This window comes from Stegodyphus dumicola, chromosome 2 (genome assembly GCF_044657685.1).
Source record: "Stegodyphus dumicola isolate Sdum_Otavi_A_Nest chromosome 2, ASM4465768v1".
Lineage (NCBI taxonomy): Eukaryota > Metazoa > Arthropoda > Arachnida > Araneae > Eresidae > Stegodyphus > Stegodyphus dumicola.
Window position 1 is genome coordinate 213,454 of NC_140769.1, and position 15,990 is coordinate 229,443.

General features: G+C 35.6%; 1 protein-coding gene across 1 annotated transcript in view; it reads left to right on the top strand.

Annotated features, from left to right (window-relative positions):
* The window catches only part of LOC118201811 (chymotrypsin A-like), a 37,080-nt gene extending 23,004 nt beyond the window's left edge, over nucleotides 1–14,076 (top strand). The window contains exons 6-9 of the mRNA XM_035373969.2: nucleotides 1,609–1,732; nucleotides 6,866–7,022; nucleotides 11,441–11,559; nucleotides 13,807–14,076. Coding sequence (XP_035229860.2) covers nucleotides 1,609–1,732; nucleotides 6,866–7,022; nucleotides 11,441–11,559; nucleotides 13,807–13,992 — 586 coding nt within the window. The 3' untranslated portion in view covers nucleotides 13,993–14,076. The remainder of the gene's footprint in view (nucleotides 1–1,608; nucleotides 1,733–6,865; nucleotides 7,023–11,440; nucleotides 11,560–13,806) is intronic.
* The last annotated feature ends 1,914 nt before the right edge of the window (nucleotides 14,077–15,990 follow it).

Consider the following 15,990-nt stretch of genomic DNA (forward strand, 5'->3'; position numbering starts at 1 on the left):
AACACCATTCATAAATGAAACGAATTGCCGTTGAGAAACTGATTCTCGATCCTTCAAAGTCATTTTGAGAACGTAATCCTTTTTTTTTTTTTTTTTTTTCGGCACGTCATAGCTTCATATCTCCATTTCGAGGTTTCCTTCCAATTCTACGCGTTCTTAGATTTGGAGTGATTGATGACAACACTTGATAAAGGTTAGGTTAGGTTATTTAATTACGGCAAATCCTCGACGGCTATCTGCCTATGGGGAAGGATGCCTTTGGTGAAGGACTTTCTAAGGGAAACTGGCTCGTAAACATGTTACACATGGGGAAAACCACGAAAATACTCATGCAGCCAGCCCGTTCACGGGATTCGAACCTCGGACCGAACTAGCAGTGGTCAGCGACTTTACCACTCGGCCGCTGGTGGGCCACACTTGATAAAGAATCAAAACGCAATTTATTCGTCAATATTACGAAAGACAAATCCAAAGACGCGTTACAGTCGTCGAAAAACTACGACAAACAAGCTGAAACAATCATCAGCACAGCCTTCAGGCTATAGCGGTGAAGACAACTTCACGGCAAAACACTAAATACAGCTCCCGACTCGTTCGCGATCGCGCTCAGAGCTTTAACACACTCAAGATACTCTGTCACAATAAAACTCACGATACCTTACTACTCCGCGTATAGAGAGGGTTTATGTGGCTTTTTACCTGACTTGAAAAACATTCTGAGCAAACCGGTAAGAATTCGTTTTAGAATGTTTTCGCTCCATCTATGGCCTATTACCAATTTTGTCCCCAAATGGGCAACTTCGCGCCAAATCGGGCAACCCTGCATTTCTTTGCCATTTTCTGGCAACCCTAAACACGTTTTGCAAGGAAGGTATCTTACCGCGGCTGGGCATTTCGTAACAGAATTGAAGTAGAGGTTCATTTTATGGATCTTTGTGCATTTTCTTTCAGAGTGAATAAATAATCATTGGTTCCTGAAGATATTTCATCATTAGGTGTAAGTCCTAAATTTTTATATCCATGGTAAATAAAATAATAATAAAAACAGAAATGATAGTGACATCTTCAGAATTCATATTCCCTTTACCAAGTCTGAAAAGGCATTCTTTCGCTTTTAAAAAAAATTAAATATTGTAACGATTTTAAAAGCAAATACTGGCGACTTTATGTGAACCAGTCTCTTGGCGAGTTTAGCAAAACTTTTGGCGACGACTCCGGTCTTGATAACAGAACAGTACCTTTCTTTCGTGTCCTTTTACATTTTAACTAATTTTTAGTTTCTAAATTCTCATAGTCATGGAAAATTCTGATTACTTTAATTGAATGAATTTTTCAAATGGCAGAGAAATCACTTACCACAGTTTTTGTCGTACCCCATAAATTATGTTTAATTAACGTGATGACTCAAATAAATCCTACTAGAATCCTTCTCGAAAAATAGTAAGTTATGCATAAAATTCAATTAAAATTAAAATTAATTAAGGCATTCATTATATGCTTCCATCATTAAGTACAGTTTTTGAACCAATAAATATGTTACACTAACATGAATATTCCTCAGTTTTGGAAGATCATCTTCCCCATTTTATTATTGAACTTTTTGAACAGGAGGCCTTACCCCGGCTTAATCAAAATTCATCTCGGAGCTCACAGCAAATATAATAGAACTCAATATGAGCAAGTGAGAATATCCGAGAAAATAATTGCATACCCTGATCTCCAATTTCAAGATGTAAGTATGTTTGAAAATTTTTATATTTATAAAATTATTTAAATAATAAATGAAATAATTAAGATAAAATAACATGCCGAACAAGTATTAATTTATAAGTCAAACAACAGAAATCAGCTATATATTTGCAAATTTTCACAGGACTAGTTTCGATGGTTTTACCGAACCATCGTCCTCAGACGAGAAAGCGCAAAAGAACGAAATGAGATATAGTGATTAGATAAAATAAGAATGGCTGGAGAAGAGTTAAGCTATTGGCGCCATCTATTGATGAAACAAGAACTAAAATATAATTTTCTTAAAGGCTGAAAGCAAAGATAAATTGGAATTAGGGGCCTTAACTAGACCAGTAAGATTCCTTTGTATGTGAAACGCCTCTAGGAAATGTAAATCACCAATGGAAGATGTGTTTTGAATAATTTTGGCTGCAGGAAAATTGAAAGTGTGATTTTGAGACCAACATCAAGGATCTTATCTAATCACTGTATCTTATATCGTTCATTTGAGCTTTGTCAGCTGAAGAGACTGGTTCGGTAAAACCATCGAAATTAGTCCTGGGAAAATTTGCAAATATAACGCTGATTTTTGTTGTTTGACTTCTAAATTAATAAATGCAATAATTCTAGAGAGTCTCCATAAATCCAAAAATATCTAAAATGTTTAGAAACAACACAGGATCCAGAAGGACCTCGTATTTTCTAAAATCCAAGGAAGCTAAAATATGGGCTGTGGTGACCATGTCAACCTTACACCAATGGCACTCGGGGAAAATCTTCTGTCCCTGCTGAAATGTGAATGCTGTAACATGGACACTCATGAAGCGTGAGAAGGCCGTCTGGCGTATTCTTAGGCGATAGCTGAATTGACCTGTCCGGTTTTCTTCCAAAATACGACAGCTGATTAGGAGGAATCCTTTCAAGTAGGTTTAATTCCATCTTCCTAAGAGAGGCGATTTCGCAATATGTAAGAGCCCCCACAAGGGCTCACTCCTCCGCAGCAGTCCTGGCCAGGTAGTCAACCTTTTCATTTCCATTGATCCCTTCATCAAATGCGATACGCTGAAAACGAACAGAGTTTCAATATGGATTAACCTTTGGAAGAAGTACGGAGGATGCACTTTACTGGGTTGTTGGATATGTCAGACGTTTTAACAACACATAGCTTTGATTTCTCTAGACATTTCGGCTGCATTTGATTCTGTTGATTGGTCTTCCTTGTTGCATGGCTTAATTGATTTAAAAATACCTAGAAACTTACTTTATTTATTTAAAAGTTATTTTAGTAAGAGGAAAATTGTTTTTAATTGTTTTAAGGATAAGAGCAAAGACTTAGTAATGAATATTTATAAAAGATGCCTTTAGGGCTCTTTCAGTGCTCCCTTGCTCTGGAACATTATTGTGGATAACTTGCTGAAGCAGAAGTTTCCCAAAATGTGGAATTAATTGCATATGCTGATGATATTATGATTCTTATGAAACACGATTCTCTTGAAAAAATGGAAAAATTATTTTATGAAACTACTCTAATACTAAGTGATTGGCAAAAGAAAGAAAAACTGCAATTTAATATTGAAAAAAAATTTGGATTGTTTTTTCCCAGAGGAGGTAAGAAGGCTAGACCACCAAATTTGAAATATCAAGGCAAAAGAATCAAATTTGTAGATAATATGAAATATCTTGGCGTTATGATTGATAACAAATTAAATTTTATAGAACATTTTAAGTTGGTACAAAGAAAAATTGATCTGATTTTATTAAATTATAGAAGAACCTTTTCAGCTGAGATTTTAGCCTTGAAATCCTCCATTCTGAAGAAGATTTACTTAAAGTAGTGCTTCCAATCATCATGTAGGGAATTGCAGCCTGGGGATCCAGGGCAGGGAAACTGGTTAGATTACGGATGAAGTTAGACAGTATTCAGAGAGCTTGGGGTTTAGCTTTAACCCGATGTTTTAGAACCGTGCCTACCGAGGCCGTCTTTGTGTTGGTTGGGCTGCCTCCTCTCTCAATTTTCTACGAATTTTATTATGAGAAATTTTTATTTAGAACTGGACGAATGGAATTGAAAATGTATGAAGAATATTTAATTACAAAGAATGTTTTTGAAAAATTTAATATTTATTTAATACATCCTTTCAATAGATTTGGTTTTTTTTTTTTTTTTTTTTTTTTTTTTTTTTTTTTTTGATAAATGTAATCCAACTGTTGATGTGTTTGATATTTATACAGATGGTTCTGGGGTCGGAGGGAGCGTAGGAGCTGCCTTTGTTGTTTTTTACTATGGAACTGAGGTGGATTATAGAATGTTTAAGTTGAACATATGTAATTCAGTTTTCCAGGCAGAAAGTGAAGCGTTAAAACAAGCCTTAATTGTCGAAATTAAGAGTCATTTAGAAACCTTGAGTTCATATTTAAATATTAAGCCACATTGGGTTAAAGCCCATATAGGCTTTATTGGTAATGAGAGGGCCAACAGGCTGGCCAAGCGTGCGTTCTCAAGTGTCAGTGCACTGGATATTAAAGTAACAGGTTCGAAGAGAATTGAAATTCGAAGAATGAAAACATTTTACGTTAACAAATGGAAAATACAGTGGTTCTCTTCACCTAAAAACAAAGGATTTATGGAACTAATTAAAATCACAAATAAAACGAAATGTATGAACAATATTGATGCTAATCAGGTTTTAACTGGACATGGTAGGTTTCCGTTCTATTTCAACCGATTTAATTTGAAGGAAAATAAATTATGTAGTAGTTGTCAGGTTGATGGTGATGCTAGGCATTTCGTGGTTGATTGTAGTTTAACAGCCCCTATTAGACAGATTTTTAACATTACTGATTTTAATGTAAGTGTCATTAATTTTAAAGTTTTTAAAATCATATTCTATTGCTCTAATGAAGTTTATGAAGGAAAATAGTGCGCTAGTAGGAGTCTTCTGTTAAAATTGAATTTTGTATTTATATGGGTTTTAGATATCTGTTGTGTTCTATGTTGTGAATTTGTGTTTATGGATTTTTTTTTGTTTGTTTGTTAGTCTGTAATTTTGTGTTTGATGTGCTTATTTATTTTTGATTTAGTATTTTTGTTTGTTGTTTGGGGGTGGCTGGGTTACTGGCTGCCCTCGTTTGTGGAGATACGGGGCCCCTTCTTTTTGAGCTATGGGGACACTCGTGTCCAGGTGGGCTGAAGGGAGCCTCCAAATCTTACAATTCTTACGCTTTGTATCGAGGAAGGGTCTTGCATTATCTTATTGGAAGATGGCGTTCGGCAGCCTCGAAGATAGGGCAGAACCACTGAAGGTAAGATGACAGAAATGTACCAATCTCCGTTCTCCGATACGAACTAGAGATGTGCGTCTAGTACACCCAATGGCTACCCAAACCATTACACCAGGTACAGGGTCCCTATGACGATATTGAATGAAAGCAGACTACGCGCGGTCTCCTCGGAACCTCCAGATACGTATACGGCCATCAGAATACTGCTTAAAGAACCGAGACTCATCTGAAAAGAACACGTCGTGCCACTCGTATATCGAGCTTTGTCGTTTGGCGCACCAGAGTCGCCTTCTCTATGCTGCATTGTCAAGGGAAGGCGAAGTAATGGTCGTCGTGTTGGTAGTCCACTCGACTGCAAACGTTGAAGCAACGTACGAGCGCATACTAAACGTGCTGCAAACATGCCCATTTTCTGACCAATGGTCCTTGATGTGGTGTTGGACTTAATTTAAAATTTGAAACCTTTTAGATTTTTTTTATTTTTAAAATTCATGTATTGATTTTTTTGTGCATACTGAAACATATTTGTGCATAGTATATTGTTAGAAATCATCAGTTACAACCACTTCATGTGATAAATTGTCACAAATTTCTCACTTTAACAGTTTATTCACTTAGTTATTGTTATTGACAGTACGATCTAGCTGACCGTAATATGCTAGCTTTGATATCTTTTCCTCTTCATTTTCAACAGCCAGGAATGGAGGATGTATCATTAATCAGAATCGGGTATTAATCAGAATCGGAGAAGGATTTAGAATCCTTCTCCGATTTCAAATCCCCAAATTCCTCATTCTGGAGACTTCCGCGTACTTGAAATTAGCTTTCAAAAGATAGTTCTGTGCCTATTTTCTAATGTCACTGGGTAAGCTTTGTTCGACTGTGAAAGGGGCAAACATACATAATTATATATTTTTTTATTTTAACAATTGAACTAAGTAACCTTTCTTCACCATAAAACATGGGATGCATAATTATATTGTTACGAAATGTACAGGCGCGGTGAGATGGCTTTCCGGCAAAGCAGTTTTAGGGCTCCCATAAAACGGCAAGGAAAAACAGAGTTGCCACATTTGGCGTAAAATCGCCCATTTGGCGATATTTGGCGACAAAATTACGAATTTTTACCGGTTTAGCTCAGAATGCTCCCGAACACAAGCCGAAAGCTATATAAACCCTGCTGGTCCGCAGTCAGGGTGTGTGCCTCGTCGAGAGGGCGAGTTAGTATCGAGTTGGTGTCTCGTCTAGCGAGTCAATCCCTGCAGAGTCGATCGAGTTGACAGCCGGCCAGCGAGTGCCGAGTGGATCGTCGAGTGCACCGAAAGAGTATCTTAGTGTATAGCGGTTAGTGCATCGTCGAGAGAGCGTGTTCAGCTCCGGGAACGACTGAACCGAAGAGTCGGGAGCCGTGCTCTGTGTGTCGTCGAGTGCATCGCGAGTGGTGAGTCTCGAGAGTGCGTGGAGTTCCGAGAACGACCGAGTAGAGTCGGGAGCTGTACTCTGGTGCTTTGCAGTGAAGCTGTCTCCACCGGGATAGCCTGATAACCTGAAGGCTGTGTCGCTGATCGTGTCAGTGTGTTTATAGTAGTTCATCGACGACTGTAAAACGTGTTTTGGAGCTGTCCTGACAATACTGGCCAATAAAGTGTGTTTCGATACTTCATCAAATGTCGTTGTTATTCACTTCAAATCCATACGAACCCCTTATGAACTTAACAATATGCTTCTTATTTTAACAACTGTAGAATTCTGAAAAACAAAAATACTATATATTTTTGTCCAGTTAATTAAAAGCAGTTTTTTAATTATTTTGGTTGTCTTCATACCTGGTTTTTCTAACTTATGTTCTTTACAGATCAGGAGATATTCTTCTAAAGACGATGTCAGTCTTATCAAGTTGAACGCCCCCGTTACCTTTAACGATGGAGTACAGCCAGCTTGCTTGCCGACGCTTGGCTGGAAATTGCAACCTGGTACTGTTTGCTACGTCACAGGTTGGGGGCAGAGTAGAGGTAATGAAATATCTTTACAATTCTGATATATTTAGAGAAGTAATTCTGCTTTCTATCAAATGCACCTTTTGGCCTTTTTTTTTTTTTTTCACATGTAAAGTAAAGTTAAGATGTAATACATATTTCTAGATATTTCTAGATTTTGAATGCAATACTCCCCAATAAGTAGAATCACTTAAATACCAATATAAAAATAAATGCACATGGACACTCGACTAGAAACACAGTAAAGCAAGTATGTAAAAAGTTTGAAATTTTATATTTAGCTTCTGAAAATCAAAGTTTTTATTAATTTTTTGTTGTGACTTATATCACTTGTCTGACAGAAACCTCAGAACAAGCCCACGAAATATTTCATGGTAAGGAACACAAGATACGCTTGTCATTGGTCACAGCCTTTGAAGAGTCATTAGGTTAATTGGAAGCGGAAAAGATGAAAAATATGCAACCGCCTTCGCCGGGAATCGAACCACGGACCTCTGGAATACCGGCCTAGCGTGCTGAACTACTACACCATGAAGGACGCTAGGAAAGTGGGAGAAATACCTTATACCTTGAACAACTTACAGCTGACAGTGCGATTTACCTCAAGGTCAGTTTACACCTGTCAGAGCGGCTCGGAGCGAGTTGCTCCTCACGATTACTTTGACAATGTAAACGCTTACTTCGACGGAGTAGAAACGTAGGGGAGATGAGTCAGCGCTTCCGTTTCTACTTTGAACCTGTTGAAAAATCTCTCCGGGCAGTTACTCCGAGCAGCGTTTGCAGGGTCGTCGTGACAGTGAGTTCTATAATGCCAAGATTAAGCGATAGCCAAACCATGGCATTTTTTAATGCATACGCATCTTATGAAGTGTTTTACTTCTATAATTATGTGAGCTTATATTCATTTTTCTACAAGCATCCCTACATGAGGATGCAATAAATATATGATAAACTATAAAAATAAAAAATTATGAAAAAGATATGTAGATCTGTTTTATTGGGGATATTTAAATTTCTTGCTTTGTATAAAAACATTCTGGGCTATAATTCGTTACAATTCAGCTTGGATGTGAAACATATTCAGCTTGGATGCATGAGTGCAAGTACTGAAGGTGTATTAAGGTTTATACAAATTATGCTAGATGAATTCTAATCTTCTTAAACTATCCGTTTTAGCATTTTAAAAGTAAAGTATAATCAGTATATTTAACCATTATTAATTTTTTTGATATCACTTTGTATGTTGTCCAGAAACACAATTTCAGTAGGATCCAAAAGTAACAATTTGCTATAAATATCTTCCTGTTGGGACTATGTCATAATATATATTCTTTTACCTGTGGTAATATATGTGATACTCCCAAGTTTTTTGCTGCTTCTTATTTATTTCAGATTTTCTGAATAATTAGGTAGATATTATACAGTTTACTTCTGTCGTGTTAATGGTAGCTTTGAATAAATATTCCATGTGTTAATTTTGCATTCTTCTCTAGAAATAACATAGTTCCAGTCAAAACTCTGCATAATTAATTCATGCACAGAGAGCTACTGATTCTGTGGATTCTGGATGAATAAATATATTCTTTCTATTAATAAATAATAAAACACATTATTACTTTTACATTATTTTGTAAATGATTAATTAGGTGTAAATAAACAGTTGTATATAGTAGAAAAACTTTGTTAATTTGAATTTCAGTAACCATAGTTGACTAAATAACTTCTCTCAAACTGAGTTTCTTTTAAATTCTTGTATCTGATATGCAATAACGTTTTTGTAACTTTGGACATTCTCGTCCGAAATTCATTTAATAGTTCATTTGATACTCCTAATTCATCGCGGCAAGCTACCCAATCACGTACCCATTCTTTTTTTCTTCTTTTTTTTTTCCTCTCCCAAGAGCAGAAATTAATTCGTTTGAAACTGCTTCGCAGACTTCAAGCACTGCAGCCTAAGAACATCTATGTATGTTCAATGCATATTCTTTCCTGCAGCTGCGACGTCGGTATCCATTTCGTAAACAAACGGAGGCGAGTTGTCAGTCCACTCTGATTGGTGTAAACAATCTATCAGAGTACAGGTCCGTTCACTCGGTTCGAAACGTCCGGACGAGCGGCTCGCTACGAGCTGCTTTGACAGATGTAAACTGGCCTTTAGTTCCGTCGCCAATTTTGATGGAGAGTATCCCGGGGGGGGACGAGTCCGATTGTCTTCCACCCTTCTTCCCTTCCACCAAACCACACGAGAGGACTTTCGGCTCACGCATGTTTGAAGTGCCCCCATGCCGCAAGGACACTATACATTTACAAACATCCATACCTTCTCCGGGAATCGAACCCAGGCTCTTCGGCACGGCACTCAGCGAGGCTAACCACTATTCCGGTTGAGTGGCTTATTAATTTTTAGTTTCATCTAGGATATAGAAAATAAAAACATCAGGCGGTTTGTAATTTAGTGTTATACGCAACCAGATTTGCTTCAGAAAACATCTGTAAATACGAAGACCTTCCGCTGTTTTACACCTCGAAGGTACATAATTTTCGTTTAATACATAAAATTCTGTCCTGGAGAAACTGACAAATGCAAAGAAGAGAAAGAATCTATGAACCGTTTTCGGCTAGCGTTGCTCTTAGAGGAAACATAAGATCTTTAATTTACTCCCAAGCATCTTCATACATGACAGTGTGTTGCCATTCTTCGAAATATAAGATCTTTAATCTGTCATATTAAACCAATCTGTTATTTATTAGCAAACTGAGCAATTTCAAACAAGAAACCAGCTCCTTAACACTTTAAATTTTTTGTATTTTTACATTAATAATAACTGATATAAATTAAAATACAATTAATTCGCAATACTTGAATATGTCTAACAGATAAGCTTCAGAAACTTTGAGAAACGTATTAGAACATCTCCGTAATCATATAAGTTATGTAACAGGTAAAAAATCAAATTTCGATCGTATTTTTATAATTTAAAGAATGTTGCCGATAAATATGCTACCGCAAAAAAGCAACATTTCTCGTGAAACATTTTAAGGCTTTATCTTGCGATATCTAACAGATGTTGTTCAACTTATTTTGTGGGAAAAGAAGTTTTAGCTTAATTTTATTTTTAAAAAAATCTGATGTGTACACCACATGACTTCCTTGTACGGAATATTAAATAATACGCATATTTTCCTACATTTCATTTAAACTTATTTAATCGAATTTCAATAGAGGTATATTTCTCACTCAATTTCTAATTCAATTCTCACATCGTGGCAAAGCAAACATACATAAAACTTCAAAATATCTTTACCCAAAATTGAAAAATATAGAAATTTATAAAGCACCAAATACAGTAAAAACAATTAAAAAAACAATCCTTACACTTAAAATTACAGTTTCTACGCAAAAACAAGCAATTCGGCCGGCAGGCAAGAAGGAAGCTTTTTCGATGCACAAAACTGAGAATTTATTTTTGGTCCCACTCGGCAAAAAGACACTGAAGGTGCAGAAACTGACTTAATTCACTGTTCTGCTAAGTTTCAAATGTAAGCAAACATAGCTGCTATGGTAAAAAGATTAGGATTAGCCGTACTTAACTTTTAAATTAATGATAATTCTACAGTTTTTGCTCGCAGATTAACTAAAAGCATAAAAACCTTAACCGAAAGATAAGAGATATATATCTATACATTTGGGGCCGCCGATTGCAACCAAAATGGGAAGTGCACAACTACGTGTTTTAGCAGTCCTATTATAGAAAATTTCAGCGTTCTGAGGTTACTCATTTTTGAGATACATACATATATTCGTACATGCGTACATACGTCACGAAAAAAAAAATCTCTTCTGAATCCTTTTTAAATACGTTTTGGAACCCGTTTTGGGAAAAAGTGTTCTTTTTTCTGTCCTTACGTATAGATGTCACTCAAAAACATCGTTAAATTGTATTTGATAGCGGCCAAACTGGATAATTTCTTTGAAATATGATACCCGAAAAATTTCGCGATTACAATACTTCCTTTAGTTAGTACAAGGAAGAAAACAGCTAGAGAAAGAGAAAGTAAATGAGTCACACGTCCCCGAAAAATCACACATTGTTTTCAACAGTATTCTTCCAAGGATTTCGTGACTTCTTATTTATTCAATTAATCTTTTACATGATAAGAGGCTAGGAACTGGTAGGCAATAGCTACAAATTTTTATGGAGTGGTTTTTGTGAAATATTATTTAAAGTTTAGAAACCGGTATTCATACAAAATGCTGTTTTTGCAATTATTTAAGACCATTTTGAAGAATAAGTTTGTAAAATATGCTTTCGCTAGTCCTGTCTTCCCCACAGTTTCCCTCTAGTAATTGTTTCAAACGACAAATGTTAATTCTTTTCAGATTATATCATGGAACTCGAACAACGAAGTTTAAATCTTACTTTCTTGTTTAGGATCTGGTGGAGCAGAGTTCTTGAAGCAGTCCGATCAAATGGTGCAGGCTAGAGAAAACTGCAGGGTTAACGAGAATACTCAAATATGTGTGGCGAAGTATCAAAGTTCACCTTGCCATGTAAGACACTTTCCTTCATTTAAGTACTTTACTACAGTTAAAAATGAAATGTTTTATATGCATCTGAGTTTATGTATATATCTGAGTAGTTTAAAACATTCATCTATATATATATATATATATATATACACACACACAAAGCAAAACACAATTCAAAACGTAATCCATTTGCGCGCTGAAAGCAGCAATCATGCAAAATAAATTAAATAATACGTTTAAAATTCCTCACATATTCAATTCGGAATAAACCCTTTGCAAAAACACCAGAAACCAGCAGCACAGTGGCAAAATGCAAGAAAAATGGGAGCGAAACCAAAAATGAAATAAGAAATTTATATCTTTCCATGCATCGTCATCAGGAGACTGATGCAACGAATGAAATTAAGAAACCTGTTTCTGAACCACTCGAGACGCAAATTAAAGTTTAAAAGTTAAAAGCTTTAAATAAAAAAAATAAGTAGAAATACAGAAATAAAAAAGCCGTATATAAAAATCTGAAATGTTTTTCATATTTTATATGACGCCTAAAGGGAACTTTTTTTAAAAAACTTTTTTTTTTTGTGGGTTACTTTTATTTATTAAATATCATGTTCTTCACACTTAAACTATAAAATTCAATTCAACGTTAATATCGAAAAATAATTTTTAAATGAGCATATCTTTAGAATTTCCGGTACACAGTCTCGCGCGCTGGAGGTGTATTTTTTCTTTTTCTTTTCTTTTTTTTTTCCTTACAATGTTGCCATAGCTGGCTTTGAAATCGCTGAGTTTATTAATCAAATATTAGTTAACGTTTTACAAAATATGAAATAGATAATAACACAAATTCCAAATTAGGTCTTTCGGATGCCCATATTCGGTGGAGAATTACGTTATTCAAAATTGGATGGCTCTAGGTACCGTTGTTTTATCATAGTGCGAGAAACATGCATACATTTATGCAGATTCATCATTATTTAATTTCTTTAAATATAATGCAGGGCTCTAATACTTTGAAAAATGAATCAAAGCATAAAGTGAATCAGCGCAAAATGCCAAAACGAAATTAATTGTCCTTTTAGGCTAACGCTCTTTGGGCTAATAAAATAGAAAAAATAAGTAGAAGCTATAAATAAAAGTTTTAAATAAAAGCTTTAAATTAGTTTACTTTTCTGTCGAGATTTTTTATGCGGGTTCGCATAAGACTGAAACATGCATGACTATAAACCGTATTTTTTGAATCGTTATTAGAGAAAGATTACAACGGTATCGTTCTTTCTGTTGTTAAATACATTGCTCTCTATTTAACTTAACTGGCATCGGGTACTTCCGCTAGTATTAAAATAAAGAGGACTTAATTCTTCAAACCTGTCACGTTAGAGCAACGAAAGATTGGAAATGAAAAACATTCTTCTTGTTCGGTAGAAAATATTTTTAGGAATGCACGATGTTTTTCTCCCGAAGTTTATAGTTCGTTTCTATAGTTCGATCACGGACCTATGGGATATACCAAACAATGAAGATGATGTTATTAGTTTCCAAAAGAGTATAATATTGTTGCGTGCTTAAGGGTGCGTAACAGATTGAATGCGTAAGTTCGATAAAAGGTTAATAAAATTTATTCTTATCATAATAAATAATAAGAACTCTAGAGAACATTTTATAGCTTTCAATCGGTCGCGAGAAATTTTTGGTAATTTCTTTGCTTCTCGAGATTTCTGGAAACCGACGAGAGGATGGAATTACGGTTACAGCTAACACAGTAGTCAATTACCTTTATTCAATTTCAATAAAAATTAAAGAGCTATCCTTTTGTTCAACGTTAAATGCACGTGTTCCTGTATTTTTATTTTTCCGGCGTAGCTTTCTCTGAAAATTTATCTCGCGCTGCACTGCGCGGGGAAATTCAACAAATTTAATTAGAATTCTACTAAAAATATCTAACTAAATACAAAATTCATAACAATCTATTACGGAATAACCACCAATGTTCGAATATGCACGAAATAAAGTTGTATTCGAGTCAATCGAAAAGCGTATGGGATGTTGCAACAGCAAGATACGTACATTGCAATAGGATATCTTTCGAAGCAATTTTCAAACATCTTCAATCCAAAATATATATATATATATATAAGCTAATTATATCAAGTAACCGCCAAAGTTAGCCAGTCCTTCTCCGATAACACATAAGTACCAAAATCTAACTGTTGTCAAGTGAATTTTGAAGTTTACATTTAATTCATGAAATGTTTTTAAATTTTTCAGGGTGACAGCGGTGGACCTCTTTCATGCCCAGTCGGAGGAAAATGGTACGTGTTTGGAGCTGCCAGCTCGGTCACGACGTCTAACTTCATGACTGGTTTGTGTACGGGCCCAGGTGCTAAAACCATATATGCAAACATTGCTGATAAGGCAGAATGGATAAGAACCATGATTGATAGATACAGCTGAAAATGAATGTTCCTGGTGCTTTGTATAGGATTATTATCAATGATAAGCAACGAACTTCAGCAATAAAATCTTAGGGCGACTTCACTTGAGGGTGTTTTATTCATTTCAACGAACAATACATCTACTGAAGAAGCAGGTCATTTATACATGTTACCGGCAAAGTTTGAAATTCGGCATTCTATAGAATGCCTAGGCATTGTATATAATGCCTAAAACTAGACGGCAATGTAACAAACGATTTATATTTCCCACATTTTCCCAGGCATGCTATAGAATATCAAATACCAAACCGGGAAATTGGGAAATATATACAGGGTGTTTATAAAGTCCCTGACCCATTTTGATGTTTAATAACTCGTAACATAATAAAGATAGATTAAAATTAATAATATAAATGGTTGAAAGACTCAAAAAGTTTCATGACCCTTGTCAATGAACTTCCACGTGTCCCCCCCCTTCGTCGCACAGAGAATATCAAGTCGATATTCAGTTTCACGCCAGGTACCGGCAAGCATGTCGGCATCCTAAGAGGCTATTGCGGTTGTCATTCTGGCTTTTAGGTCATCCATGTTCGACACTCTTCTCCTGTAAACGTTGTCCTTTATAAATCCCCAAAGGAAAAAGTCCATATATCAGGTGATCTGGGTGGCCAAGGAATTGGACCTCCTCGCCCAATCCATCTTCCTGTAAAATGGTCATTCAAAGAACTACGAACGATGGTACTCCAATGAGGTGGTGCACCATCTTGTTGCAAAAAGACATGTGGCTGAAGCTCTTCTAGTTGTGGAAATACGAAGTTTTCCCACATGTCTAAGTATACGACCGATAAGACCGTCTTTCTGTAAAAAAAAAAAAAAAAAAAAAAAAAAAAGAAAGGCCCAATGACTCGGTTGTGCATTAGTCCACACCACACATTAATCTTTGGGGAATCCCTGTGTGCCTCACGGTGCAATTAATAAGCAGACGTTATTTAGAAAAGTACAGATGTTTAGGCTGGAAAATGAAATTATCTGAAATTAACCACACGCGCAGACGATATTTACAAAAGTAAAGATATTCAAACCTGAAAAGGAAAATATATAAGTTATTCCAATCCATAAATGCCATAAGTTTGTTTCTATCTTTATTATTTTATGAATTATTAAACATCAAAATGGGTCCGGGACTTTATAAACACCCTGTATTTCCGATTCATTTCGAAGTACCGAAATCACTTATCAAAAGTTAATAAATGATGCAGAAAAGCCAAAATGACTACTGAGAAGGAACCACGGGAGTACTGGCAGCTGAATCGCTAGGATGTGATATTTGTATTAAACAAAAGTACATTCATTTATCCTGTTAAAAAAAGAAAGCGTTAGTACTGTGCAGTATTATGTCACGGACGCCGAGTTATTTCTCGTACTTCATGGAAACTCATTTGAGTACTGGCCCTGGACGACCTGACAGCATGTTGAAAAAACTTTCAAACAAATATAGAAACGTTACAGGTAATGATATTGAACTTTACAACCAGCTTTGTAAGCCGTGCCAGAAAAAACAAAATTTTATTTAAAAGGGCATTGTTGTGAAACTTACGACCTTTTCTGAATTAAATTTCCGTTGTCAGGTAGATCTTACCGATTCCCAGTGTCAGACAGATAGAAAATACAAATTAATTTTGTTGTATCAAGATCATATCCCTATTCTTTTTCATAAACAGTTTTTTAATGGCACTCTTTCATTAATTGGTCAAAATAATATTTGTATATTGGGGGAATGAACGTCTTTTAAATAAGTAGCCTTATCATAACCTTTTTTTTATACTTTGCTTAAAGAGAATTTGTCGGTCAATAGAATGCCTAGGTAATCTATACAATGCCTAGGGAAAGTGCGTAGTGATTCTCATATTTCCTACTTTGCTTAAAAACGACCGGCATTTTATACAATGCCTAGGCATTCTACAGAATGCCCGCGTTTCATACTTTGCATATACTAAGTAACATATATAAAAGGAAC